Raw genomic sequence first — 27,854 nt, 5'->3', positions numbered from 1 at the left:
GACTGGCGTGTCGTAACGGAGAAACTGCGAGCAAGGTGCCCCATGTGCTTCTACGCCGGCAATTGATTACTATCGCACAGAGTTGGTCCCATGAATCATGGGAACGCTACGGTCCCCGCGTAATTGTCGACCCGTTGCCGTGAGTTTCGCGGAGTTTCGATGGTCTTCGAGGATTTGCGATGACTAGTCTTGGCGGTCTTTCGATTGGATTCGGGAATTCGGCGACCTTTTGCCGAATTGCATTGCCGTTTTAAATCAGTAATCGGTTCATTGAAATACTGTACTTCTCGGATAAATAGGTAACGATCTTGAGAGACATTGGAAAATGTTAAATGGTGACTGACAAGCACGGTCATTCTAGAAATCAATTTTTTTCTGATGTTCTTTCTACAAGTGATTTGTCTGCTCTGTATGAACTACTGTCACCGAATAATCTCTTTAGAATCTAAACAGACGACAGTAAAGCACGAACATGTGTTCAATCAGAGAAGTATTTCAAGTTTGAAAGCGTAGATCGAGTACAACTCTTGAAAACACTGAATGATTCGTTAAGCATGAGAAGCTAACAAGTAAGTAGACTGCGGATTTCATGCACTTACACAAAACCATGAATAGATGAAACGCAGAACTGTAAAAATGTCAGAAATGCATTATCATTATAGCTCCAGTTTTCTTTTTCTAATCGAAGAAGCGAACTTCGACCGTGCATGAAGTTTTTAACAAGCTCGAACACAGACTTCGCGTTTTTCTTTACCTAATAAAGAATCTTTACAGGGCTCTTTATAGGAGCTGTCTAAGATTGTTCCGAGAATACTCGAGTTTACTCAAATACCCGCAGCCTACCGAAAACGCGCCGAAGCGATATCGAGCCTTAAAGAGATTTCTCCGGCGCGTTTCAGCAATTTTCCAGCGAGCTGTCGCTGCGAGCGTAGCCGAGCCGCTCGGAGTCACGCGGAGCGTGGCCGACGAATAAACACAGGGTTCTCGCGCGGGGAGCAATTTCACGCAAAATCACTAACGCCACCGGAAAAATATATTTTCGATTTCCCCGAGACCGGAACGAATCCAGTTCCTGCACCGTCGGGGGAGTCTAAAGAGAATTCCAGCCGAATGTAAATCCGATCGGTTCGATCTCCAGAGGATATATCCTCCTCCATTCGAGGAAATTCGTTCGCGCTCGGTCGCCGGGCCCGAGAGCCAACCCTCTTTCGTATTCGCGGCGGAGGGTGGCTTAACCAACGAATGTTTTTCGGACATTGGGAATGTACGGACGGCTTTAAGGCGGGAGGGTTTTCGTTTACGGTGATCAATCATCGTGGCCGATGGTCTCTTTTTCCTTCTACCGCCATGCCTCGTGAACCATACGCAAGTAAACAGAGAGAAATAGAAAAAGAGAGAAACAGATTACGCGACGGGGGAGGACCTTGGGAAACGGAAGCACAGAGAAAGAGAGATAGAGAGAGAGGCGAAAAGGGCGAAGGCGTCTTTCGGCCTCTCTCCTTCTCTCTCTCTCTCTCTCTCGCTCTTTCTCTCGACAAAAGTTATTCAAATGCGTTAAATAGCGGGTGGCTAGGGAAATTGGAAACGATTCAGGGAAGCATCGACACGACGTCTCTGGAGAAAAGCGGAACGATCGGTTCGTTTTCGGGGCAGGAAAAAAGGGATACGGGAAGGACGACGTGGTTCGTTCCGGAGGGGATGAGTTCCAACGTCCGAAAAACATTATGCATTATTTATGAGTTCACTTCCTGCCCGTGTTTCACGCGAATTGTTCTAAGGGTCGATGCGCCGGCAGCGATCGAGAGGAGACGAAAGAAACGATAGAAAGTTGCTAGCCGCAACACACCGGCATACGACAACGACGACGACGACGGCGACGTGGTGTGCCCAGGTCTTTTCCTCCCTGTCGGCTAATTTACGTCCTGTCGGCGTGCATGGGACACCTGTCGCAGTTTGTCCGCTACTATTGGCGTTATGTGTTACTGTTCTCGCTATCTTCGTGCCATGCTGAACACAGAGAAGAGAGTGGCGTTCGCTAGTTTTAACAGAAGGGGGTGGTTACAGCGGAAGTGCGGGTAAGACGAAAAAGTTCAAACTTTTCCCTCGAAATTTGTTCTCGAGGTGTTTTGCGCGGAAAACAAAGAGGGAAGAGAAGAAGTAGAGAGAGAGAGAGAGAGAGAGAGAGACACAGAGAAAGAGAGAGAGAAAGTGAGAGAGCAGATAGATATAGTGAGAGTGAGTGAGTGAGCGGAAGAGAGGCAGACAGTCTGCGAAGACAGACGAGCAAGGCAGACAAATGGCCAGAAATGGACGAAAGAGAAGGGAACAAATGGGCTAGTAAGACGTGTAAGAGCAATAGCTGAGCGGCAGACAGAGGGCAAGGGTGAAGTTACGGGATCGAAAGAAGCTTCGCTGGAATTAGTGTTGCGTCCGCTGAAGTCCGGCACATGGGACGCGATCAGTGTACACCGTGGCTATCTATTTACACGCGAGAGGTTCTTCTGGGAACGACCGTTTCGACGCAGCGCCGCTCTGTCGATTCTACTTTACGATTTCCAAACGAAAATCTAAAACGGAAAAAGTAAGTTGAATTGTAGAAAGCGCTTTTCAACTGGTAAATCGATCTTGATACTAAACCTACCTATGTAATCATTGATTTTGTACATACGGTTGTACAAGAAGCTGTGCGATTCTTCTTGTCAGTATGACGATGATATTATGTAGAAGATTATATACGTTATAATAATAAATGTTATGAAAGATGGCACAAAGGAATATAGAATATTAATTTTATATTAATTCAATGCAATATGAAAGATGACTTTAAATATTGAAATGATCTTTTCATGGAAAATTATTGAATGATCATCTTTACAAATATTACACAAAATAAGTTCCATCTTGACAGTTACTTTTAATGTTCGGCAGGTTCAGTGTTAAAAGACTTGAATCAACAGGAAAAAATCAGTTGATAATTTAGAATATTATGTTTCGGTATCTCTTTTTACACGTCAAACAATTTTGCTCCAATTCGTATAACATCTTATATATAACCAGATTAATGAATCTTTCCATTAGTTAACCTCTTTAATTGGTGTAAGTTGTTTTATGAAGGAAAGATTTTATGCAGTCATTGCTGAGTAGTAACAATAAATACTTGACTACGCACACAATTGAATAAAACTGATTTCACATCTTCCGTAAAACTAAGATTGTTACACAACTGTAGTTGAGGCACTTAGAGGAATTCAATAAATTCTGCAACTGTCTTTATACTTATAAACAAAACAATACCTTCAATGATTTCATCAGAAATAAGGTTTTATATGAAGAATATCACCTCATTCTTTCCTGGATTGCGTTACCATTTCAGAAAAAGCTTTCAGAGTAGCTAACAGCGAGACGAATAAAATACACGAAACACAGTGGACGAAATCCGGCGAATCGGCGAAGATAATTATGATATAAATGTTGGGGACTTATGATCGATCTCGCGAGCCGGTTCGAGCGAACGGCAAGCGCGTAGTAGCAATCGGATGAATTTCCGTCGGATAGCCGTGCGCAGAGATGTCCTACCGAGTCTCTATTTCGGCCTTCTTCGTCCATGATGGACCGCGGATTTTCATTTGGAGTTCGAATCCAACATGAAGGGTGCTTGACCCCGAAAAGTTTGCCCGCAACTACCTCCAATCAACCGGTTCGATTTGGATCAGCCGATACCGAGCCATGGATGCGTTCATTTTCGAAACGTTTCCTATTAATTGCTCTACGGGTACATGTGTGTATACCGTATGCGTGCAGGGTCAACCGCGCCGCGGTTCCCTTGTATATCGTTCGCAATCGATACGCTCTCGTTACCCCCGCCCGATATTAACAATGACATTTTACCCCGTTCCGCGACCGCGCAATTAATCCTAAATTACGATCGATTTAATGGACTGCCGATTTAAATATATCTCTCTATATATATATATATGTATATAACTCTCGGAGAAAATTCAACGACTGGCTTCAATTCAGCGTTCGTGGAGCGGAACCGACGATCCATATAACAACGGCAGCCACGTGTCGTAAGGCAGTTAATATTTCTTCCGAATTTATCGTCAAGCCTTTTTTCCCCTGTCCTCGATCAAGCGAAACTGATTTCTATTTTATTGGTTGCTAGCACGGAGATCTTCCGTTCGGTTAATTCAACCGATCGAGAATATCATACATAGGTACGAGTTTGCGGAGAGCAAGAGAGCAAGAGATAGGGGAAACGAAAGAGAAAAAGGTAATTGGTATCGATTAATCGATCGGCAACAATTTTATAGCGTTTCGCATCGCAAAGCCTTGGTGCCTCGGAAAGAAAAATTCCTGCAACAGTCGACCGCTTGTTTGTTATTGATAGTTGAAGGCACGCAATCTGGTATTGAGCGCGGAAGTAAGAATCCCAGGGTCGGTTTAACGACGTAACTTTTCCCATACATCAACCCCTCATTATCTTGTCCTAGTTCGGTAAATTGAGTTTTTCAACATTTTTGCACCGGCGCGGCGTGGCCGCCCCTGTGTATTTACGTTAGCAACCTTATCAGACTCCGGAAAAATTCAACGGGACGGTGAGCATATTAATCGAAATAATACCGCGTGATTCTCCACAGCTCGTCAAACTTCGTTGAAACGTTTAACAACTTTTCCTGCATTGTTCAATATGAAACAATATATGTATACGCGAGAATTGTTTTCACCCACTGGAAACTAATGGAACAAAATAGTCGCACGGACGCATAACCCATTGCTCTATGATTCATTTTGTTGCAATTGTGATTAGAACTACGGCGTCTTTCATAATTAATGCCCAATGGTTAAACGCCAATATCAGGGAAATGGTAATTTCTATTCAAAGGAAATTAATATGTTGCTATTTAGTAGATTCGTGTGTGGTTCGAATTTACAGGCAAGCAGAATGTTGTCAACAACTTTATTGGCAGATCGTTATGTTAACATACGGTGGATGGAATAAATATTGACAAACTCAGATTTTGATAAGCTAAGTAAAATATAGCATATTGGTACAAGCTGGATTTTTAAATATTGTACCATAAACGTAAACGATCTGCTAGTTCAGAAACACTGATGGGTTACCGTGAAAAGAGATTGCACTAAAATCGTAAACCATGCTGTCAACAAAAGAATATTGGCACACTACTAATTTGTACAATAAATGACCATTTAAAAGCGTCACTATATATTTTGGATTACAAGATTTTCGCTTTTGACACAGCATATTATTTCAGCAGATAATAATAAAGTGCTTAAAAATCTGGATTGTATTTACTGTGCTAGATTGGGTTACTGCATACAATTTTGTTACGTTTCAGTCCCGCATTATTTTCCAGTGTCACTTTATCTCTCCCAAACGCGACTCGATTGTTTTAATTTGCTTAAAAGTTTCCGTTCGTTTCAGATAAAAACTGTCCAAATTGAAAAATACAAAGAAACAATCACTTTCGACACGTTCTTTCATGCAAAGCAAGGCGAACCGAATTAGCATGTCGTAAATGTTTGATCCCCTCGATTCGATACTTTATAGTTCCCGACTTAAAAGTAGAGCAAACTTTCAAGGAAATTAGAAAACTCGAAACACGTTTGGTAAATGAATAGCAAGCCCGTCACATAAGGCGAAGCGACGCAAAAATGTCGAACACATGCGACAATACCGATGCAGCAATCCAATACTTTCTCAACCCACATTACCGCGAAAGTACCAAACGCATCGATCCCAGGAAATTATCTAGACAGCCTCTCCAATCTCCGCAACCCAAGACCTTGCGCGCAGAACATCATTCCATAGAAAAATATCAGTTATCGAACGAGGCCCCATTCAGAACCGTACAATCCTCGCGTCCATTGATACGGACCGAAATAAAAAGAGAAGAATTCGTGAAAGCAGCGTTTTGTGCGTGAATCCGCGAAATTCGATGCACTCGACAGTCGCGATCGATCGAGGCACGGAACGGGGTAGCAAGTCAGCCCGAGATGAGTCCCCGCGAGTCCTCAAACTCTACCTTAAACCTTCGACCGACGAGTTTACATCGACGCGATATAATTTCTAGCGACTTTATACAATGCTCGTCCTCGTATCGAGCTGGTTGCCACATCGCGACGGCGACCGGTATCTTTCTTCGCGGAAGTGTCGCGTCGTGTCGTTCGTTGCGGAAACAGGGGCTCGGTCCAATAATGTACAGAGTGGAACCCATGAAACGCAGGACACAGAGCCATTGTCCTGCGACGAACCGACTAACGACTTACTTCCCCGAGTACCCTAAGAGTCGCACTAACTCCGGCGGCGAGCAAAACAGATCTCCGATAATACGACTCTTCTGCTCTCCTGCGATCGGAAAGCATTTCTAGACGCGGCCGAATCGATAGCACGGTCTCTCCCGATATCGTTTACGATACTCTGACAGACACACGAATACACTCGACAACATACACACGCGCATACACACTCTCAGTCGCGCATACGTGGCGGTTTACGAAGGATAAGATGCTTCTCTTTCGAAAAGTTTTCGGAGCCCTCGTTTTCCAGGCGGCACGGCTTAATTCCGGCGACCCGGTCCTCGAAACAATAGCTCCGCGAAGAATCCCGTATACACACGAGAGAGAACTCGTTCTCTCCATCGTCATCGTCATTAGAGCAGATAACGTGCACACCCGATACGCCACAGGCCTCGAGACATTCGTTCGGCCGACACCCACGCACGGTCGATCGCGAGGATCGATCGAGACGTATTCTTTCCTCGTTTTTTATTTTTTTTTATTTTTAGTTGTTGTCGTTGGTCGTCGTTAGGCGACAGCGGGAGCACAGTTAGTGGTGTAGCGATGGGTTAGAGTGTGCGCATAGCTCGCATCGAGTTCTTTCGTTTTGAATTATTTTTGTATTTTTGTTGGTTTGGTTAATTAGTTTCTATAGTTATAGTTAGTTCACAGAGGCATGGCGTTGTAGAGGTCCAAGTTGGGATGGTAAAAGAGCGGTGTCGGTGTTGGGGGGTTATGATGGGGGGCAGGCTGCGCCTGTATGAGGTTCAAGTTCAGGTTCAGGGGCGCGATATGGCCCGCGTTATGGTGGTTAAGGTGGTTAAGGCTAAGGTGGTTACCTGTCGGGTAGGGCAGCCCAAAGCTAGGATACCCAGAATAGCTACGGCCTGCCGCGTATGCCGCGTACGCCGCTGGGAAACCTGCGAACAGATCGGGAACAACCGGTTAAATCTGGCTCTTCAGTTGACAAGATAAAGGTGAAGCTCGATTGCCATGGTGTTACGTCTGGCAATCGATTTCTCAGCTCCGCAAGATTCATTTACCAAGGCTCACTGTTGTAGCTTAATTATTTTGCACGCTTCGCAATTTCAGATACCGAACTTGATAGCCGAATGACATCTTTTTCACATCATTCATAGCTAGATTTCAGGAACTAGTTGAATTTTTAACTTGGATAATTTTCTTTGCTGTGGCAGTAAAAGCTACGTGAATCATTTTTATGGAACACGATTCTTTATAATGCTTTAAGCACTCGAGTATGTGTGAACCATTTTTAGACTGGGTAAAACACCTTCAACCCATGCTTTATCTCAGAAATTTGTTTAAATTGATTTTGAAAATTTTAGAGAATGGACAATATTACTCTGAAAGCTGTCAGAGAAAGTCAGAAATCCAATTTAATTTCTCATTGTCAAAATAAAAGAATTCGAAAGGGAATGTCCGTATGTACGCAACACAAAAAATAATGCGAATCATTAATACGTTATTAACAACATTTGACATAAAGTCATAGTACTTGATACTAAATAGTTACGTTCTTTTATTTTTGCATTTGTGAAAGTCTCTAATAACATCAGAATAGTATAAAAAGAAAAAGAAATAGAAAGGTATACATCAGCTTAATAAATTGTTCAACTGCAGCTATAATCACATTCACGTACCAAAGCGTTAGCTTGATTTAGTATAATGTACTAAATTCTCTTAAAATTATTTTAAAAAAATTATTGAACTTCATTCAGATGCATCTGCAAAGTTCGAAATATACTTGGCTCGTTCATTAAAAAACAATTGCTCCTTTCGGTACCAAAAATTGTGAAACATAACATTTCATACATTCTTTTGGTAATACTTGAAACTGCGGAGGGAGAATGTGTTAATGTGTAGCTTGTGTGTAATTAATTGTCATGATTAAACTCTTCGAGGGTATCGACACATTTCATTTAAATTACATTCACAATGTACCATGAAATATAGTCAAAGACTAAGACTTGTTCTTGAAGAGTTTAGGGACAAGGGGAATTGTTTAATCAGTGGAAATCAATACTGCTAATCATCAACGAAAATACCATCAATTCAGATATATTGTTGAAACGTGGAACTGCAAAATTTTTCAGAAACAATACCGACCGTATAAAAGACTTTCAATCAAGTTTCGCGATAAAGTGTGGAATGTCCAAAATAACGCGCACGCTTCGTAGTGATCCGGTTTTCATTTCCCATTATTTTAATTCAATCTCGAACCAATTTATATTTTTCATGCAATCGACGTATTCCTCTTACGTAATGTCAAAAGAGCTCGTTACGAGCCGCACATCGACTAATTACGTTAATGAATGAATGAATCCCGCGCGGAGGCAAAAGTTTATATGCTTCTCCGATGGAACGACGATTCGTATGTGTTTGTATGTTTGTATTCATTTGCGTGCATGTATGTACGTGGGTATGTCTGTGTTTGTGTGTGTTTTTGGGTGTGTGTGGGCATGTGTGTATATAATGTATGCACGTAAATCATGCATGAATCCGTTGGCTCGAACTAAGCGTGCGTGTAACAAATTGTACAGAATTTCCGGTTCCCTTATGATTGATCGGCCCGTGAATATTACATCGATGGTCTTACGTCAAACGTGATTGGACGTTGTTATAAAACGGCGGGCATGTCACTGTACATTGAAGTCGTTTGGTTGTACATGTTCGTGAATATTTCATACTCACTATCAGGTAATGCTCCCAGGGACCACATAAAATCTATAAGGAAAAACAGATCACATTAATACCGAAGATTCAGATCGATTAAAGCATTAAAAATTTCTATTTTCTTTTTTTTTTCTGTATCATTCTTTTCCCTCCGTTATATTATTTTTTTTTTTTTTTAGTTTTAATTGGTTAGTGCAACGATCCTTTGAGTCTCAGTAAAACAATTTCTGCAACTAAGCACGATGAAAAGTATTGAACGATTTATGTTTCAACGAGCGAATCGTAATTAACAGCTAGCACGATTCTCGGGGGAGAGAGAGGAGCGATTTGATTCCGTTTACCGAGAGCGTCGCAATATTTTTCTTCGTGCAGGCCAAGGTATATGCGTAGACAATTAAGATATGTACATGGAGACAAGTTAAATATGAAGCAAAGCGTTGCAGAAATTCGTCGGAACAGACGGTTCGTGTGTAACGGATGACTAGGTTCAAACAATGAAAGAAGGGTAAACAAAGAGAATAACAGAACAGAACCAAAAATTGTGAAATCAAGAAACAGGATTAAAAGCTTTCTAGGTTAGACAGAGAAAAATAGAGAGACGGAAATGAAGAATAGAAAGAAAGAGAAAGTTAGAAAGTAGACAGAGAAAGATTCAGATAAAGAGAAAGAGAGAGAAAGAGAAAGAGGCGAGTAGAAGAATAGAGAGAAGAGAGAGAGAGAGAGATAGAGAAAGAGAGAGAAAGAAAGGCATCCATGAAATTTCATAATTTGATACTAATTGAAAAGACCACACAACTAAGATTCTGACTATTTATAGATGTATATCGCATCGACTATGTAGCGCATCGACTAAATTCTGTGACAAGGTACTAGTAACTACGCGCGGCCGAGGTGTTTCCAATCTACGACAAAATAAACCCTCCTATGATCTATGGTTATTGTAGCCTTCAAGGTATTGGTTAATCATTTACCGTTAAGTAATATTTGCTAGGCTGACTATGTAGCTTATTAGATATCGACTAAGGGCCGGCGATGTGTCCTGCCATAACAAGCAAGTACCATTTCTGTTTCCATTGAAACATTCGATCATAGTTCATTTCGATAGAAAAAACGAACATTATTTTAATTAAATCGTTACGATAATACTAAATTCGTGAGGGCACTGGACACATAACCGGCGCCACTACCACATTTAGATCGACGATACAATATTGAAAAAAAACACCGACCACAATACTACACTACTGATTCACTATTCTAGTGTCCATATCGACGCTGCTCTCACAATATACGCAGATGGAAAAAGTATAAGAGCATTTATTCTAGCCATTAAGATACACTGATACATATTAATAGTATTAGTGATTCCGTACCTAATGTCTTTCTACCGGGCTGGTTTTGATTACGTCAAGCACGCAACAACTCTATCTTTCACGTGACATCGCTTTTCTTTCTTTTTTTTTCGTGTTCTTTGTCTTTTTCGTTCGTTTTCTGTTTCATTTGCAACAATCTCGTTTTTCATAACTCTCTTTTGTAAATTCGACAATGAAAACTTCGCATGTGCTTCGAACATTATCTCGTGTTTATTCAAATACTGTCATATAGATTGATTTATATATTATATGTATATATAATACGTAAATAGATTCGGATAATATGTGTGTGTATATATATAATATTTATATGTATATGTGTATATATATAGATTCATTTATTTGTATAAATATTTGTAATACGAACGTTGCAACGCGTATATGTGATCTTCTGTATAGCTGACATTAATTAGCTATTCCGTGTACGCGCTCGCGTATGTGTATGTGTTTGTGTGTATGTTTGAGAGATATAATAGTAATAATAATAATTAGTGTAGCTGTGCCGCGTATAATCGTAAGAACAATAGTAACGATAATGATAATCGTAATAATGCACGTGTACTTTCTCAGATGCAACAAATCGATTTCACGTAAACCAGACGTTTTACGTACGACATTAACATTAATAGTCTCTTACAGTTTCGAGGAGCGTATAAAGCTCGTCCCCGCTCGAGTTTACGATCGGGTTGCCGCTCGATTAACATTTACGTCACATCGATAGCTTTGCCAACTCGGAATCCCATTGAGTTACACTTTCGGAATTTTACGGGTGCCTCTTTGATTCCTCCTCCGGCTGGACAGTTCCCAACAAAACGTAAAGAGAATATTCATCGCGACAAAACATTTTTGCGCAGCCGAGAAACATTTTTACTTTCTTTTCCGTCTGTCCCTTCTTTCTAGCTATTGCCATCGTCCATTTTTGCACTTTTTCCGCCGTGTCGCTTCCGTGCTCGATCGGCCGCGGTTTTGTTTCCGACGTCCGTCAATTTCACGGGCGATGCACGCCATCTTTCTCTGCGGAGCATCACGTTTTCGTTGTCGTCTTTTTGCACTTTTCTTTGTTGTTGTTGTTGTTGTCGTTGTCGTTTCTATCGATTCGGTATATATTGTCGTTGTTGTTATTATTGTTGTCGTCGTCGTTAATGTTGTTGTCTATGCGCAACGCTACGGTTCCCGTAACAACCAAAACTCCGGCCCAACAAAGCATTACAAAGGTGAACAGAAAAGATAACCGCATGTTAAGATCTGGTCTACTTACGAAACTGACACTGTTGAGCCTCTCGGGCAAAGTACGTACTTTCTAGGACACACGTCTCACGCATTATTATTAAGGTAAATGATGCTATATAGCTTAGAAGAGTTAAATACTATGTAACGAGTAATAGGTATCTTCATGGGGTGGGGGTCGGGCATGGGTCATGGTTTCGGGTACAGGGGACAAATGGGCACGGGGTACAGGTGTAGAGGGTTATACGCACGACATATATTTAGTATATACCCTATAGAGAGGTATAATATTACGTTTAACGTAATATAAACGTACTATGTAACGTATGTAGCTTGTTAAGTAATAGGTACATTGTAATAGGTATCTTCAAAGCCGCTGATAGTATGCATCCTTCGTGGAGAACGTGACGTACTTCTCTATCTTGTCCTCTTTCGTTTTTCTTTAGTATTCTTTAGAAACTGTATTTTTTTCATTGGATTACAAAAGTTAATGCCAATACGTTTGTATTCGATAGGAGAGATGATCGTGGTGCTCCACGAAGAAAGACCTAAAGTATAATCTAAACTAACGGTATCATAGTGACTTCCCAAAAAGCTATAGTTAACTAGTAATCTCAATGATAGGAACGTATACATAGTATAATAATTCGCCAAAAATTATTCGGTCTAACTAAGTCGAACCTAGATCACCTAAAAAATCTCATTAAAGTCAACTAAGGTCTGTAACAACATAAATGTTTACCTAATTACCTAGATAATATATATATATGTATAAGATAGAGATAATAGATATGCTTCGATAGGTATATATATATATGTATCTGTAGGTCTATTACAAAAACTAGAAGGTGTATTAATGCGCTTCTCACAAAATATATCGATATCAATATCAAATACTATGTGACGTATTACCAAATTACATAGGTACAAAACAATATATAATATGTATATAGTCTGCCGTTATCTAAAATGGGTTTGCTTATCTTTTTCATAATCGTTTCAATTTTCTCGTTTGCTTTTTATCGTTTTTTTTCTCTTTTTCAACTTTTGTCTTGTCCCTTGTTTCGTTTAGGTACGATATAATATTCATACAATTATGTAACGACAATTGTACGGGTCATTCTATGTATATATATATAGATTCGCATTTATATACATACACATAGATACCGTCGGTCTCGCGTGCCTTCTTCTTTCTCTATCGTTTAATCTGTTCTTTTTTTTTTTCAATCACCACGTAACACCGTTTCACAGGGTGTACGCGCGTCTTTTTTGACATTATGAAATTTCATGAAATTCATTGCGAAAAATACTCTGAAAGGCGCGACGAATGAGAAATGCTTATCGCCGACTATTCTCCGCTCGCTCCCGACGCGCTATCGGCCTCCACCGTTCACGATCCACGCGGTTATTTATGCCCGGCGACGAATCATCGCCCGCGAAAATCAGAAATTCACCACCCACCGGGAATGATAAACGGTAGCGTGCCGCTACCTAGGAATGTGCATGCGTCTTTTCTGCGCCCCGCCTCCCCTTCGACGGGATTCGCGGTCCGAGATCTATGATCCCGACGATAGACGCCCCCGCAGTTCCTTCGGGAACAGGCTTCGCTCTCGCGGAAAATAGAATCCGCTATTAGATCCATCGATCGTCGACGATCCGCCGCGAGAACTCGATACCGCGACTCCTTTGACAGCGAACCTTACCTTTACACCTTCGTTCGAGTCACTACCAGCTTGTCTAGGATCTACTTGTAAATTGACGTGTTGTCGCGAACGCGAGTCGTTCGAGGCAGGAATTTGCATCTTCTTCGATTGGCTCTGAGAGACACCTAAACGATTCTACTTGGTTCCTCCTGCCCTTCTCTCCCTAGACACGTCTGCTACGACGTCTACAACATCGCACTCTTTGGCAATGGTTCCAGGAAACCCGTAGATTGTCCAAGTATCGAAGTACCTCCAGCTGGAACTTTCTGTATGCGCTTCCCGATCCATTGCATTTACAATTCCGATCACGTTGATAATTGTCTACACAACTTCAGTTTTCTCTCGAGCAGTATCGAAGAGAATATTTTGCAAACTGTCCTGCTTTATGTGGTAGCAGAAATAAAGTTTGCAAAAATTGTCCACTGAAAGACGACTATCTGAATACTGTGCAGCAAAAGAAGATTGTTCTGCGTGTCTAGCTTCTCTATCTAGATTTTTATATATTCATTCATCTGTTTTATTTAAAAAAAGAAACTGTTCGAAAATTTCCCTCCTTTCTTTGTTTGATAGCTGCGAAAGTAAGCTTTGGTTCTTTTCAGAAGCTAATTGCGATTTTAAGATACAAATTTTTGTTTTCATGAAATCTGTTGAACAATGAAAGCGATCTGCGATCAAGCACGCGTACCACGATTCTAGAAACTATAAATTCGCACGTGGTCGCAGCATCTATAGGAAGTTCCAGCTGCAAGGAAACACTTTTGTCCCTAAATAGAAACATCTTTGGCAATTTGATAACTAGGAAGCTAAGCCGGAGAGAAGGGAGGTTCGATGTACCGCTGACAACCTGCTGCTGAACGTTGCCCAACGAAACGTACTCGTTTGCTTCCCTCTAAGATTTGAACACTTCTTCTTATTGTCCTACTATCCGACAGCAGCTAGTCGACTACGAAAAAACACTACCAGTCTTTTGCGATTTGCGTTTGTTTCGTTACTATAACAGCTACGTCTTTGGCTACGAGAGAAACGAGGCCCCACTAACCGAGTTCTTTCGAACGGACTTACCTATTTCATCATCTACCAGTTTTATATCTTCTTTTTAACTTCGTTTTCCTCGACACTACGATCACAGTTTTACTGAACTGAGCTTCTCGAGCAGTCTCGCGAGAATTTGTTCACCCCCGGACTTCGAATTCAAGGGCATCGAAAGGAATGACTTCCGACTAATCTACTTCATTGCACTTTCCGATATGTCTTCGGTCTGATTTTAAAACGAAATCTAACTCCCGGACAACGACACATTTCATGGAAATACTTTCTGTTCGGGGAACGAAGGCGGCAACAAGTCCTACGCCAGGAATGCATGGTGTACCGTAAAAAGGCACGCGGTATCCCGTTCGAAGAGCCTACTATATTGAAAATAATACCGTCGCGATCTTCTTTAATACTGCATTGCTAACGGGACACCATAAGTCCTTCCCTTTAGAACCGAACTACGAAACTAGGTCTAAGCTACCGAATTTGTACCGTTCCGTGGCGCGTCTGATTGGTCAACAGACACACAGATTGATCCAACACGCAGTTCTGTTGAAAAATAAAAGCCTCCATCTAGCTATATTACTACTCCTAGATTCCTCGAATTTGTCAGCCTATCGAACAACGAAAAGTAACGAGAGCTAGCGATTTCAACCGAATGTCTGATATATTTGGCTATCTGAATCCCATGAGACACCAGAATGGTAAAATAGAGACTCACTTTTAAAATTGCATCGAATCTCTCTCTCTCTCTCTCTCTCTCTCTCTCTCTCTCACAAATGTGTAACAAAATTTTTCAAACACCATGGAGTTGTTTGAATTTTGCAGCATTTCAAACGAGGAAGCAACGCAATAGAAAAAGATTATCGAATGAAATAAGTTTAAAGACATAAAAGTAGAAAGTTTGCCCTTTAAGATGAGCATAGATTTAATGTTGTTGAATTCTTCTGGATAGAGTTACAGGAGTTGATGTATCAACGACATTTCGCTCATAATTCAATGATCCTTCGATTTTATGCAGTGTAATAAATGAAATTGCGAATTTTACACGCTTATCAGGAGTTACAATAGAAAGCCGCACCTCGCAATCGATACAATTTTTGGTCTCATAATCTGCGGTCTAGTACTAGCGACAGACTCTCTATTTGTTCAATGAAATTCACCACGTCTGGTATCTCACTGCTTCCAGATAGCCACCTAATCCTCATTAACAACCGCAACTACAGATAAGAGGCTGCAACAATGAATTTACGGACGCGATATCGAAACGTTAGCCCCGGTCGGCTACTGTGGCCTGGTGAGGGGCGTGAGTATCGTCGGTCATAGTCCTATCGTGGGTATCGGATGGTAAACAGCGCCCATGTCGAGTCCCTGGACGCCAAGCAGATCGCTCATGGAGTAAGTTAACGTCGCGGCCCTAGATGCGGCCGCAGCTGCGACCGGATGGGGCCTGTAGGAGGCGGCTGCCGCGGCCGCAGCCGCAGCCGCTAGGGCTCTTTTCACGTCGTAGACAGCCGCGGTGGTGGCCGCAGCCGCGGCTGCAGGTGCGGTGGCACCTGCCGCGTATTGATAGGTAGCGGCAGCGTTCGGTGCGGCGGTAGCGACTATCGGAGCGAGCAAATGGTGGTGGGGAGTGCCGGCGGAGGCAGCCGCAGCCGCGTGTGCGGCCGCAGCCGCGGCCGTCGGGAGAGGATACGGCGCGTAACGATAGGTGGTGGGGGTGGGTGTCGCGACCATCACCAACTCACCGTATGCGCCTCTGTTGGCAGCCCGTGTCTTTGCCAGGTTCGCCGGGAGCATCACTTCCTTCGGCTGTGCCTTCTTGCACTCGACCTTGAAACAGAAGCGGGTCTTAAGCAGGCCGTCTCCGGCATTAATCAGCGCTGTCCAACGGTCGACACAAGTGTCCTCCTTCGAAGGTGATGCCGCCCACTTCCTGTGCCCTCTAATGAGGTGTCCACTAGGGTTTATGTATGTAGCGATCGGAGGCGGAGTGGGTAACCTCGCATACGCCGGAGATTACCGTGGACAGCACTGATTCAATCATTTCAACAGGTATCTGACTAATCACTCGACCAGTTAGTATTTCAATATTGGGCTAATACGAAACGCACGTCGCGTTTAAGACGGTGTTAGTCTGGTTACCTCGATAACTGTCACAGGTTGTGGAGATTGCGTTGTGGATCTGAAGAGTATATAGCGTTCTCTACAATCTTTATGTTTAAGAAGAATTAACTACCAGTAAAGTGTCATAGGAACCAGCAACGTGTATGTTCTAAGCGGATTCAATTTTTCTCAGTACATCACATAAGAATTTACAGAACAGGAGATAAAGACACAGTGTAGAAGTCATCCGCAAAAATTAGTGAACATATAACGTGACAGTTATCAACGCATCCCTGTGCACAATTATCTGCTTTTCGAAAGAAGAAGACACAGTAGCTGTCTTTTGCATTCTTACGTTGCAAGCCTTCGGAGAAAGGAGTTGACAGCTACTGCGAGCTTTAGTTCTCTTTCGAAAAACGAACTATAGTGGAGATGAATCGGAATGATCGGTATTTGCTGTAATGAGATATGTGAGTTATCACGGGAGGTAATTCGGCTGTAATTTATCATCGCGGTGGTCACCGAGGGAAGTCTGTTTTATCCAGCAAGTGGCTAATGCCTGACAGGGGTGTCGGAGGGCTGTTTACAGACGCGGGAGCGTCTCGGCGATGGATTTCTAGATAACGAGAAGTGGCATCCGGTAAATCCTTGATCGACGTCAGCGAAATTTTAGGTGGGAGTAGACGGGCAAACAGAACTGTCTATTAACGTAGGACCCGTGTGATCTCCCCGGCACGGCGAGATTTCCAGGACCCGCTTTTCGTCTTCCGTGCATGATCTACCTTGGTTGGCTGTGGACGGGGCGCGTACGTGTGCGCCACGTGCGTGCGTGTCAAATGCAAATAACCACGGCAGCCCTTCTCAATTATACGGAAAATTAATTCCACTCGACGTCGTATCCGCAGACGGAAAGCGGAAGGCAAATACCGTTTGATACCACCTCTGCGGGCGCGTGGTGGGGAGGATGGAGAGAGAGTGCTCTCCTCATTCAACAAACAGGCTTTGTTGCCTGACTGGGCGACTCACCATTTTGTTGTTGATTTCGTGGAAGTGGATTTCACAGACTTTATCCACTACGTCTTCGCTTTGAAATGTGACGAAACCGAATCCTGAAACATAAAGAATAGACGCCTGGTCATCATCGGTAATCAGGTCTGTCGATTACAATGGGACAGAAAGACGCGAAAATATGTTATTTAACGATTAGATTGAAAACACTAAAAATGTTTGCAATGAAATTTTGCGAAATTTACGTCAGAAGCATCTTCGTAATTTCTGTATTGTGAAATTGAATTACACAGAAAAGAGATATACACGCATGAATATATTATTGATAATGCAAAAATTGGGTTATAGAGTAACTTAAGAAATAGTTATGGAGTAACTTAAAAAATATAGTCAAACGAACCATTTTATCGTGACCAATGATCATTGGTTGCTTTAAATTAAGCATCATTTTGAAATTTAAAAGAGTTTCATAAAAAAGCGAAATTTGAACAGAGTCTATCTATCAGAGGCTACATGAAAAGAGGCGGTAATCGTGGACCCGAGCCGAAGTTCCGCGCTAAATTGCAGAAGCAAGTTCGTTGAACGATCGTTGAAGAGGAACGTCGAAGAATTCCCAAGTCGCTTGACTCGCTTAAAAATTAAAGGTACACCGTGCGATAAGAAATAAATCGCAGGCATCCGAGGTAACTGGATCAAAGTGAATCTTAACCGGCCCTTTAAATACGCGCGGCCCCGACGAACGCCCTTTATTCGCCGTAATTCTCCGGGCTTAAAAACGTCCAAGTTAACGTAACTTCCATGCGTTCCGCCGCGGAGATAACTATCCCTGCCGGATCTTCCATTAATTCAACGGAGTCGGACGAGTTTCGCCTTCCTCGACCTTTTCCACCGTGCGCGGAGGGCCCCGGTCCTCCCACTCGAACCCCTCTGGAACTCGCCCGTGCTCGTGCTCGCGCGAGCGGTCTAAGCGTTCCAGCTCGAAATTTATTTCGCTGGAAGACGAAGAAGAGGAAGAGGGACGACGAGCTGGGCGAAGAGTCATAACTTAATCAAGCATCAAGGGTTATTAAAAACTTTGCATTGGTCTCCAGGTGATTTTAATCTCGCCTCCTCCTCCCCCCCGTCTTTCTTTCCCCTCTTTCGCCCGTGGCCCCTCTCAGCTCACCGCGCTACCGCCTGTCTCTCGCGCGGCGTAGTAATTCAGGCTCAAGTTATCCGGCGGGCGCAGAGTTATACGAATCCAGTGCGCGATGTCGCTTAAGATAACCAGGAGTTAGTGCTTCCGTGCTGAAGCAGTCTGCGAGAGAAACTACGCCCGGTGACTCGTAATTAAACACAGCCGATGGATACCGGAGTCGAATGCGAATCGGCAGCCTTCTCTCTCTCTTTCTCTCTGTCCCGCAATTCTTCGAGCGTTTCTCTCCCCTGCCCCCTCCCAGGCAGCTTTTAAATTTTACATCGGAAATGGAACGAGCTCGTTGAATTAAATTACACCGCTCCTCTTCGAACAACACTCCCACTTTCGGCCAGCTCGATGTAATTAGCATCGATCGACATTCGGCTCCGCTTTATTCATGCTCGATCATATGGGGGTTAAGTGATTTTTCATTGGACTGTGACTGACCATGCACGGCGCTATCGGAGGATTGCTTGTACAGCAGGGATCGAATTTCAGTGAAACGATACTTTTTGTTATTGACTCCGGAGGGCACATTCTTTTCCTACAATTGAAGAAGATTCTTGTAAATATTCGCATATTTAGGGAAATGGGACTGGTTATGATTTTGATGAAACTGCATGGGCTCGAGGAACAAGCAAGATAGTAGATACACACATTGTTTTTAGTTGCAGCGACTCAAGCTTAAGGGATGAAGCTATCCTTCAAAGTTTAACCTTTCCCTTTACAGTTAACTCAACGAGAGAAAAATGTCCCTTGTAACAAATATTGAATTAGTTTTAAGTTTCAATTCATTGAAGAAATTCCAACGGTAACAAAAGTACCTAGAACGAAACAAACGCATAAGAGAAGTGGAAAGTACGTAAATTCTGTTTTTCAACATTCTCAATCATTTCCCCTTGGAACAAAAATTTTGATCTTTGAGAGTTTTGCTTTAAAATATGGAGCTACTTGTGATCACGATGAATGCTCAACGTACAAAGATTAAAATGCAAAAGATTGGGGTGTGTTTAGTGATATAATAAATAAAAAATCATTTAGATTGTATTCCCTCTCGTCCATGAGCTTATGTGTTCTAAAGTTTCGAGACTAAACTTCTACCAGTGCAAGCTCAGAGTTCCTAGAGTAAAATTAACTTCACATTTCTGTTCACCAGCAGCTTGAAAACTAAACGGTGTTTGAGGATTAAAAAACAGCGCAACAACGTGAAATTGGCTTAGATTATCCTGGTACATCATTCCGCGGTTCTTTATGTATAATATGCTGCCGCGGAATTAGTTTGATTTGTCGTGTTAGATACTTTGCGAGAACGGCGTCGCCTGACCCGGCAACTTGCACTGTCTGCTTTGCGTCCCTCTCTGTCCTTAAGCTCCCTCACCGCCATGAAAAGCACGAGTGATTAAGTTATAAACTTGGCAAGACGTCCGTTTGAGTGAGGAAAGGGCTTACTTCATTTATGTAATTTATAGTACTCTGCCAGTCAGCTAACTCCACGGTGCCTGAGAACTCCGGCTTCACAAAGGCCGTGCGTCCTGACACCGGTAACATTTAACTACTTCCTGTCGGAGTCCACCGAGCGTGCACACAGTCCGGACACGAGGACCGGAGGGGAGCTATTCACCGTCCCAATATTATTCGTCTTTTAAAGCTCTAATATCCTGTCCGGGCTGCTACAAAGTAGTCTTCTTTCAAGAGGTATTAAAAAGTTATGACAGACTGTTCACGCTGAGCCACGTCCTTCAGTTACTTTTCTACCCGGCGAATAAAGTCGAGGCGTCGGCAAGGTGTTCGTGCGTGAGTTCACGTGTGCCTCGGATACGTGGCTGTGTATGGAGACTGTGTGTCTAGGATATAATGTACGCGAAATATCGTATGAATTTATAATAGCACCGACACCGTGTAAAATGGCGTTTCGGCAGCGCGTGAGATGAAATTACATTGCTTCATAAATTTCCTCCGCGCTAAAGAGCTTGACGATGCTCCTAGGAAAATGCCTGACTACCTTCTTCCTTGGCTCCATCGAAACAATGGAAACTCCGGCTTGGTAATCAGGTATTTCCAAGTACTTTCGAATCGTGGCGATCAAATTCACCGTCCGGATAATCAACTGCCGGCGTGTCAAGACACTTCGCGTTTCTGCTTAAAAGTATCCAGCAGAAACCGGTACCTTTTTATTACTGCTTCTCTTGCTCGGCGAGAGTCGAATATTCGCGAAGAACCGTAAACTAAGGCAGCTGTGAGTTTATACGCTCTTTAGAACACTGTATACAACTACTTAATGAAAGGGATGCAAGAAATTTAGGGATGCAAGGGAGATAGTACATCGAGAAAGAGAAATGGCGAAATCACCATACTCTGAAATTGTTATGAACTGGCAGAAACTTTGAAAGAAAGACGTAAATTCTATGTAAATTCTATACTCAGTACGAGACAGACAATATTAATAATGATGTTGATACTTCGACTGACATCGCAATAACCTCAAACATTTTATAAAACCAAAGAAAATTCATTAATGAAATGATCATTGTAAAGTTAAGATGCATGTTATGGATATATTCCTTTCCAACCTTCTTGTTTTTGTAAGACACAACACATAAAGTGCCAATTTTTCTACACTGAACGACAATTACAAAAGCCTGCGAAGTTACAGAAACCTACAAAAATCGCGGTTGAATTGCGTCTGCGTTTATTTTCGATGGAACTCGATTATATCACTGCGGCATGTGTCCGAACACCATAGGGACGTATTGGATGGTCCTGGTGCGAGGGTTACGCGTCTTTAGAGCCTCGACGATGGCAGAGGATAACCGAGAGGGCCCCAGAACTCGGTGAGGTCAACGCGGTCAGCGATCCTCGCCGGGAGCCCAATAAATTCCCAAAGAAAAACTGGCTGGCCGAGTTCGAATTTTCATAAGGGGATTTATTTCCGTGACCCGACCTCCCTGGCTGGCTCGATTCTGGCGTGGAGGAGGTAAACCGTTCGCCATCCACCCCCCTAGGGCCTCGAGGGCCGGCTAAAAATGCGTGCTCAGCTGTCCGACCCCTCGTTGGACGCCAGATGCGCTCATTTCAATAAAAAACACAGCCCGAAATATCCTTCGCCCGTTCCTATCTGCTCCGTACCGCGACCCTCCTCTTTATCCTCTTACCTTTCGGGAGTTCCTTAAATGATCCATAAGCGACTCGACCCGGTGTGAAATTACCACCGGTTATCCGACGATTTTCTGCTACCTTTCCTCTCCAAGGCCGCGAGAATTACTACCGACTTTATCGGGGCCGATAGCGGACCGAGGAAAAATATCATCTGGCCCCCGGTGCCTCTCTGAGATTTAGACCCAGCGACCGTTGTTTGTCACCGGGGATAGGGGACCGAAGATGCGGAATCGGCGTTTACAGAAAGAATCTACTGAAAGTGTTAATCTCCTTTTTACTGCTGATCGTGAGCCACATTTTATCTCTTCTATTTAAGAAAGTGTTCTTAATTGTCCTTGTAGCTACTGTTTTTAAGTCATTCAGGATCTCGTTCATTTTAAACAGGGATCGACGATTTGATTTTTCTTATTAGAGGTCGGTGTTGTAAAATTTGATAAATGTCTGTAATGGTAACTGGATATATTGGCTTTGGATTATGTCAATTATTGTTAATCTTCTGGATCAAAATAATCCATTTCTTTCCTGGCAGCCTCTTATTTAATTCCAATAACATCGCCACTTCGGGATCTCGTCCAGTTTAAATAAAGCTCGACAATTTGATTTTTCTTATTAGAGGTCACACTGTTGTAAAATTTGATAAATGTCTTTAATGGTAACTGGATATATTGGCTTTGGATTATGTCAATTATTGTTAATCTTCTGGATCATAATAATCCATTTCTTTCCTGGCAGCCTCTTATTTAATTCCAATAACATCGCCACTTCGGGATCTCGTTCAGTTTAAATAAAGCTCGACAATTTGATTTTTCTTATTAGAGGTCACACTGTTGTAAAATTTGATAAATGTCTGTAATGGTAACTGGATATATTGGCTTTGGATTATGTCAATTATTGTTAATCTTCTGGATCACAATAATCCATTTCTTTCCTGGCATCCTCTTATTTCATTCCAATTACATCGCCACTTCGGGATCTCGTTCAGTTTAAATAAAGCTCGACAATTTGATTTTTCTTATTAGAGGTCACACTGTTGTAAAATTTGATAAATGTCTTTAATGGTAACTGGATATATTGGCTTTGGATTATATCAATTATTGCGAATCTTCTCGATCACAATAATCCGTTTCTTTCCTGGCATCCTCTTATTTCATTCCAATAACATCGCCACTACATTCTTACACGGTTTCACTATCATGTGGTCTCCATTATACAATTTTTAGTCATTCAGCGTTTTCCAAGTTCACATTGTTTTATATTAAACAGAGAAAAACACTCCAATTATAAAATTAAGTAGATTTTACTTGTGTAGTTGCGTATGAATCTAAAGAATGAGCCGGTTGTCTTCATTACGTCTAAATAATTAGTAGACAAGTTGCATCTAGAATTCATCTTAAACAGACGACGAATGCTTTAGCCAGTGAAGCGATTTCGCGTTCGAAGAAACGGATAAATCCAAATGGCTACACATCGAAGCTAAAGATGATTATAAGGGAATAAATGAAGCGTGTAGAGGTGGGGTCAGTACTTGCGAGAATTTCGGAAGTGCTTAAATGTTAGCCTTTGATGCAACGACGAAAACACATTGTCCCGGCTGGGATCGGGTAGAGCACGGAACTGGGAGCGCCGTTTCGTGTTTCGGGTGGTAGCGGGACAAGTATTAGCTACTTTCATTCTAGGGTTAAATTCTCTTGACGAGAGGAAGAATGGAAGTTGATGGCTCGAAGCGTGGCGGGCGTTGACGGAAGAGAGCAATTCTTCTCTCTGTTCCGTGACCATCGCAGTTTTCTCCGTCTCTCGTCGGTCCTAACTTCACTTTCTCTCTCTCTTTCTCTTCGTCACTCTCTCCCTGTTCTCTCAACCCTCTGCCCGGACTCCTCTCCTCTATTCGTCCTTTCCTCTCGAGTCTCGAGCATAATGCGACCCCGCCATTGTACTAGTGGCCATGTTAACGTTTAAAAGCCACGCTGTTGCTAAGCGCGTTTCAGAATTTTACCGTCTATTGAGAATGCTAAAAGGTTCCTTTCAAACGGCTGGCAGAACGATTTGAAACTTGTAAATGGATATGGCTTAAACCTTCGCTCTCCTTCTGTGTTTTTTCTACCCTCGTCCCCGCTCTCACTCTCACTCTCTCGCTCTCTCTTTTTCTCTCCTGTGGTACTCTTTTTTGTCTCGCTGTTCGCGGTGGCGGGCTTCAGCGTTCTTTTCCGTCAGGTAGCCGAGTTCTTTGAACGTTTGTTTGTCTCCGTTAATGCGGCCGGAACACGACGACGACGATATCGACGGGCGTATCGCCGCATTTATGAATTTCACGAGCCACCAGAGGATGCCCCGATGCAAAACGAGCGCGGGCTTTGATGTCGGCCGCTCTCAGCAACAGGCTGAGAGCCGAGCCGATCTTTAATTTTATAATTGTATCAAATTTATACGCCGGCAAACGCTTAATGCCCGACGAACGACGACGATCCGACTTTCTTTCAGGAGAACCGAGAACTCCATCCAAGGACATCGCATTGCACTCTTTGGAAACGAGGAACATAAACGTGAGTGATTTGTATGAATTTATTCCTGGAAAACTATTACGGTAACGGGAATAAACTTTATCGGGACGAATAGATACGTCCTTGAACTACTGGCAAATATTTGTCTAAGTTGCATTTGTTTACTAAATTTGTTCAGCTTGCAAGCTTCTATTTGCATGTAGCACGTGTCATAGTCGTACGAATGCAGAAAGTGAATAATTTTGTTGGACAGTTTATTCTAGAGTTGGAAGTAAGTTCCAAAAAGAACACTATGAATCACTTTTGACTTTTAGAAGAATAGTTGATTCTAAGATGTTAACTTTTGATTTATGCGGGAAAGAAAAATCGATCTTTTGAACCCGTTACACGAGAACATATTTGCAAACGATCTTCTTCTTGGTCGAGAAGAATATTTTCGCGAGAAAGTCGATCTCGAGTTATTGATAAGAATTCCGAAGATACGTGATGGGACGAAGTCCGCCGTGATCGAACGTAAAACTTACAAATTCCACGTTTTCTGCGATAAAACAAGGAAATGAAACGGGACGCCCAAAGACTCGAGCTATAAAAGTGATACAAGACCCATTTGCAAGGAAACGACCCCTCAAGTAAAATCGAGCGGAGTAATGGCGAGCATTGCAACGTAAAGAACGCCGAAACCATTATCCCTAATAATTATTCCGATTTGAAGAACCGTTTAACGGCGCGTGAAGGGTGGAGTAATATTTACTTAAAGATTTTTCGAAATCGTTATTCGCTTCCGAACGACTTGTACAGTTGTTAAGAGTTTAACGACCAAGGTGTAATCCGGCTTTATGCATCGGCGAAAAAGTCCGTGAAAAGAAACGATCGTAAAGATAGTGTCCTGTTATCGCGTTTCCGTCTTTCGCGTCTTTGTGGATATTTCTACCCGGAGGAAAACGTATTTAAACTTTAATATTGCGTTCACCGAACTTCATCCTTGTCTTGATCGTATAGAAAAGTTAAAAAATTCAAACGGATTTTCTATCCAGTAATTATCGCAGTATATAAAAGTAAGAAATTTGTGCAAATGCTGTTAAAGTTGGCGAGCAAACAATAGATTTAATTGTCGAAAGGAGATAATTTTTCAGTTATCCGCACAAAATAATTTTCAATATTTCATCCATCGAATTATTTTAGTTTCCCTCTTCAGTATTTATTATCATCAGATGTAATAGTGTGTTTCGCAGTAATTCTCACGGGAACATTTTTAATCTCTCATCTCCAGAAACCAACTCAATCTGTCGTTTGACGCATATCATAATTTAAAAAATTATTATGAATATTGTAAAAAACAATCAAATCGACGAGCACTGAATGAACTTGGCAAAACATTTTTGTTTTTGAAAAATTGTAGTTTTACAACCATTCCAACTGAAAAAATATGAAATTTCATTTTCCTCAAACTGGTCTATTCTCTATTATATATGCATTACAATAAAAAAATAATATAAACATTCTAAAGGAAAGAAAAATTATCAAGTAATTAATTTAATTTAATTTGAGCAAAAAACCATCTTTTATCTAAACATAAATCAGTCTATTCTCCAGCTATGTAATCTAATAAAAAAAATTAATAATTGAAATGTTTTATCGGAGATTTAATTTCTTAAACGATCGACAGATCTAGCAAAAGGGGATTTCTTGTTCCGAAATTGTTGCTATGTGGCCGAGGCTAGACGCTGCGCTGGAATTCGCGAAATTCAGATTGTCATCGCGCGTAATGCCGTTATTGTTATGGATTGATGATCACTCTAGATTATTGATCAAGCAGTTTAGTGCGTGCAACTCAATTACCGATCGGAGTGCATACCAATAAATCAAGACCAGGATCTACGGGTGCGGGGCCAATCTGCGCTGGCACCCTCTAGCTTCCCCGTTCCTCCATCTTGCGCTAAACCTAATCGCTTCACTCGGCAAAGCGAAGATGACCAAAGTTTCAGCAACAGCACTCACGGTGCAGCGTTACGATAACATCGCTACCGACCGTGTTTTCTTGAAGTCGGACGCAATAACGAGCGGTGTAAACTGCAATCCTATACGGTAACTGATGGCTATCGCCCGGAAAGTTTGTTCATAGATATTCAGTCGTTAATTGCCTCTTTCGGAGTCCGACCAGTTTCGAGCTGGCGAACCAGCTGCGCCGTTACCGATCTAAAAGAAGCCCGATCGTCTGAACTGTGTTCGTCTGCGATCGCGTATCTAATTCCTGCGGGATCCCTCCGGGAAACTTCCAATCTCTCTTAACCTTTTAATTGGAGGCGACGTATTAACTCGTCATTCGTGATTGGCACTCCTTTTTCATTTTCTTTCCGATCCAACGATTACTTTGTTCCGAATAATTGCTTCGTTTTAGTGGGCTGATCAGAAAGTTCGTGCGGTATTTAACAACTACCTACAAGACTTTTGTTGCATGTAAAAAGATTATATAATGCCTGCTTTCGACGTGCTTTCGCTACGCCATCTTTCAATTACCGTCAAACTTGGCAACTGGACGAGATTATCAAAACCATTGGATGTAATTTGAGATTAAATGTTACCTTTGAAATTACTTCAAGAATCGTTGCACGAACTTTTTGACTAGCCTAATATTTTGTCGTAGTATATGTACATATCGTTATTGGTAACCGTTCACAATCGGAAATTCACCGAATTGAATTTAAACAATAGTCACGAGCGATCATTTGCCATTGATATTCAAGTTCCGGCGCAATAGTTTCTATTCGTAATGCAAGAGAGGATGGGAGGTCATTTAATCAGTATCTCGTTAACTGCGTTACACCAGTGACCTTCGTTAGTTATCTCAGCCCGCGAATCTGCAAATGAAATGGATGAATTCTCATTTAGCAAGATATTTAGCACTATGAGCCAGAAGGGTGCGAGCTAAAATTAAAACAGTAACTAACGTACAGAAATTCTATTTCTATCTTCCGGTTGATCTAGGTTTCCTCATGATTTTAAATAGATTATTAAAAGCTCGCACAATGTAATTAATGGTTCCAGTCTACGTATCCTATTCCGGGATTGCACTCTAGCTTTCAGTCAGATCGGATGATTCAATTCGGTAATTCTAGCACGGAACCAATTAAAAATTTCGGTTGTTTTTTCCAGCCCAATTTTCGAGCGTCGCGACGCGCGTCCGTTGCTAGTCGCCGGCCAAATTAAACGAACGCAAACCGCGATCCGATTTTGCGGCACGCCGAAACGCGGAAGGTTCGCAGCCCTCTCCCACCGATCCCCTCCACCGATCTCCAATCCTTCGATTAGTTGCCGGCGGAATTTCGCAATGTTAGAATTTCCAGGCGCTCGTTAGCCCGCCAATCGTAAATTCGCGATCGCAAATTTCCGGTGCAGTTGCTCGCTGCGCCAGGATTCACGCCGGATTACCGGGGCGGACGTATTCCGAGAGTTTCTGGCTGAACTTTCCACACGATGATGCGGGAGAAAGTTGACGTTAATTTTACATTGAACGCGGCAGAATGCGTAAGCGTTACCGGCCGCGCGACAAGAGACATTTTCAGCGGCATTATCGGCG

General features: G+C 42.3%; 1 protein-coding gene across 9 annotated transcripts in view; it reads right to left on the bottom strand.

The window, feature by feature from the left end:
* Rbp6 (RNA-binding protein 6) overlaps positions 1-27,854 on the bottom strand; it is a 1,210,230-nt gene that overhangs the window by 56,424 nt on the left and 1,125,952 nt on the right. For all 9 annotated transcript variants that reach the window (XM_076519698.1, XM_076519695.1, XM_076519692.1 and 6 more), the window contains 4 exons: positions 17,465-17,547; positions 16,081-16,165; positions 9,013-9,045; positions 7,140-7,220 (listed from right to left, as the gene is read on the bottom strand). In XM_076519698.1, the coding sequence (XP_076375813.1) occupies positions 7,140-7,220; positions 9,013-9,045; positions 16,081-16,165; positions 17,465-17,547 (282 nt within the window). The remainder of the gene's footprint in view (positions 1-7,139; positions 7,221-9,012; positions 9,046-16,080; positions 16,166-17,464; positions 17,548-27,854) is intronic.

The sequence above is a fragment of the Megalopta genalis genome, chromosome 3 (genome assembly GCF_051020955.1).
Source record: "Megalopta genalis isolate 19385.01 chromosome 3, iyMegGena1_principal, whole genome shotgun sequence".
NCBI classification, from domain to species: domain Eukaryota; kingdom Metazoa; phylum Arthropoda; class Insecta; order Hymenoptera; family Halictidae; genus Megalopta; species Megalopta genalis.
Note: the sequence above shows the minus strand (reverse complement) of the source record. Positions and strands in the feature narration are given on the sequence as shown.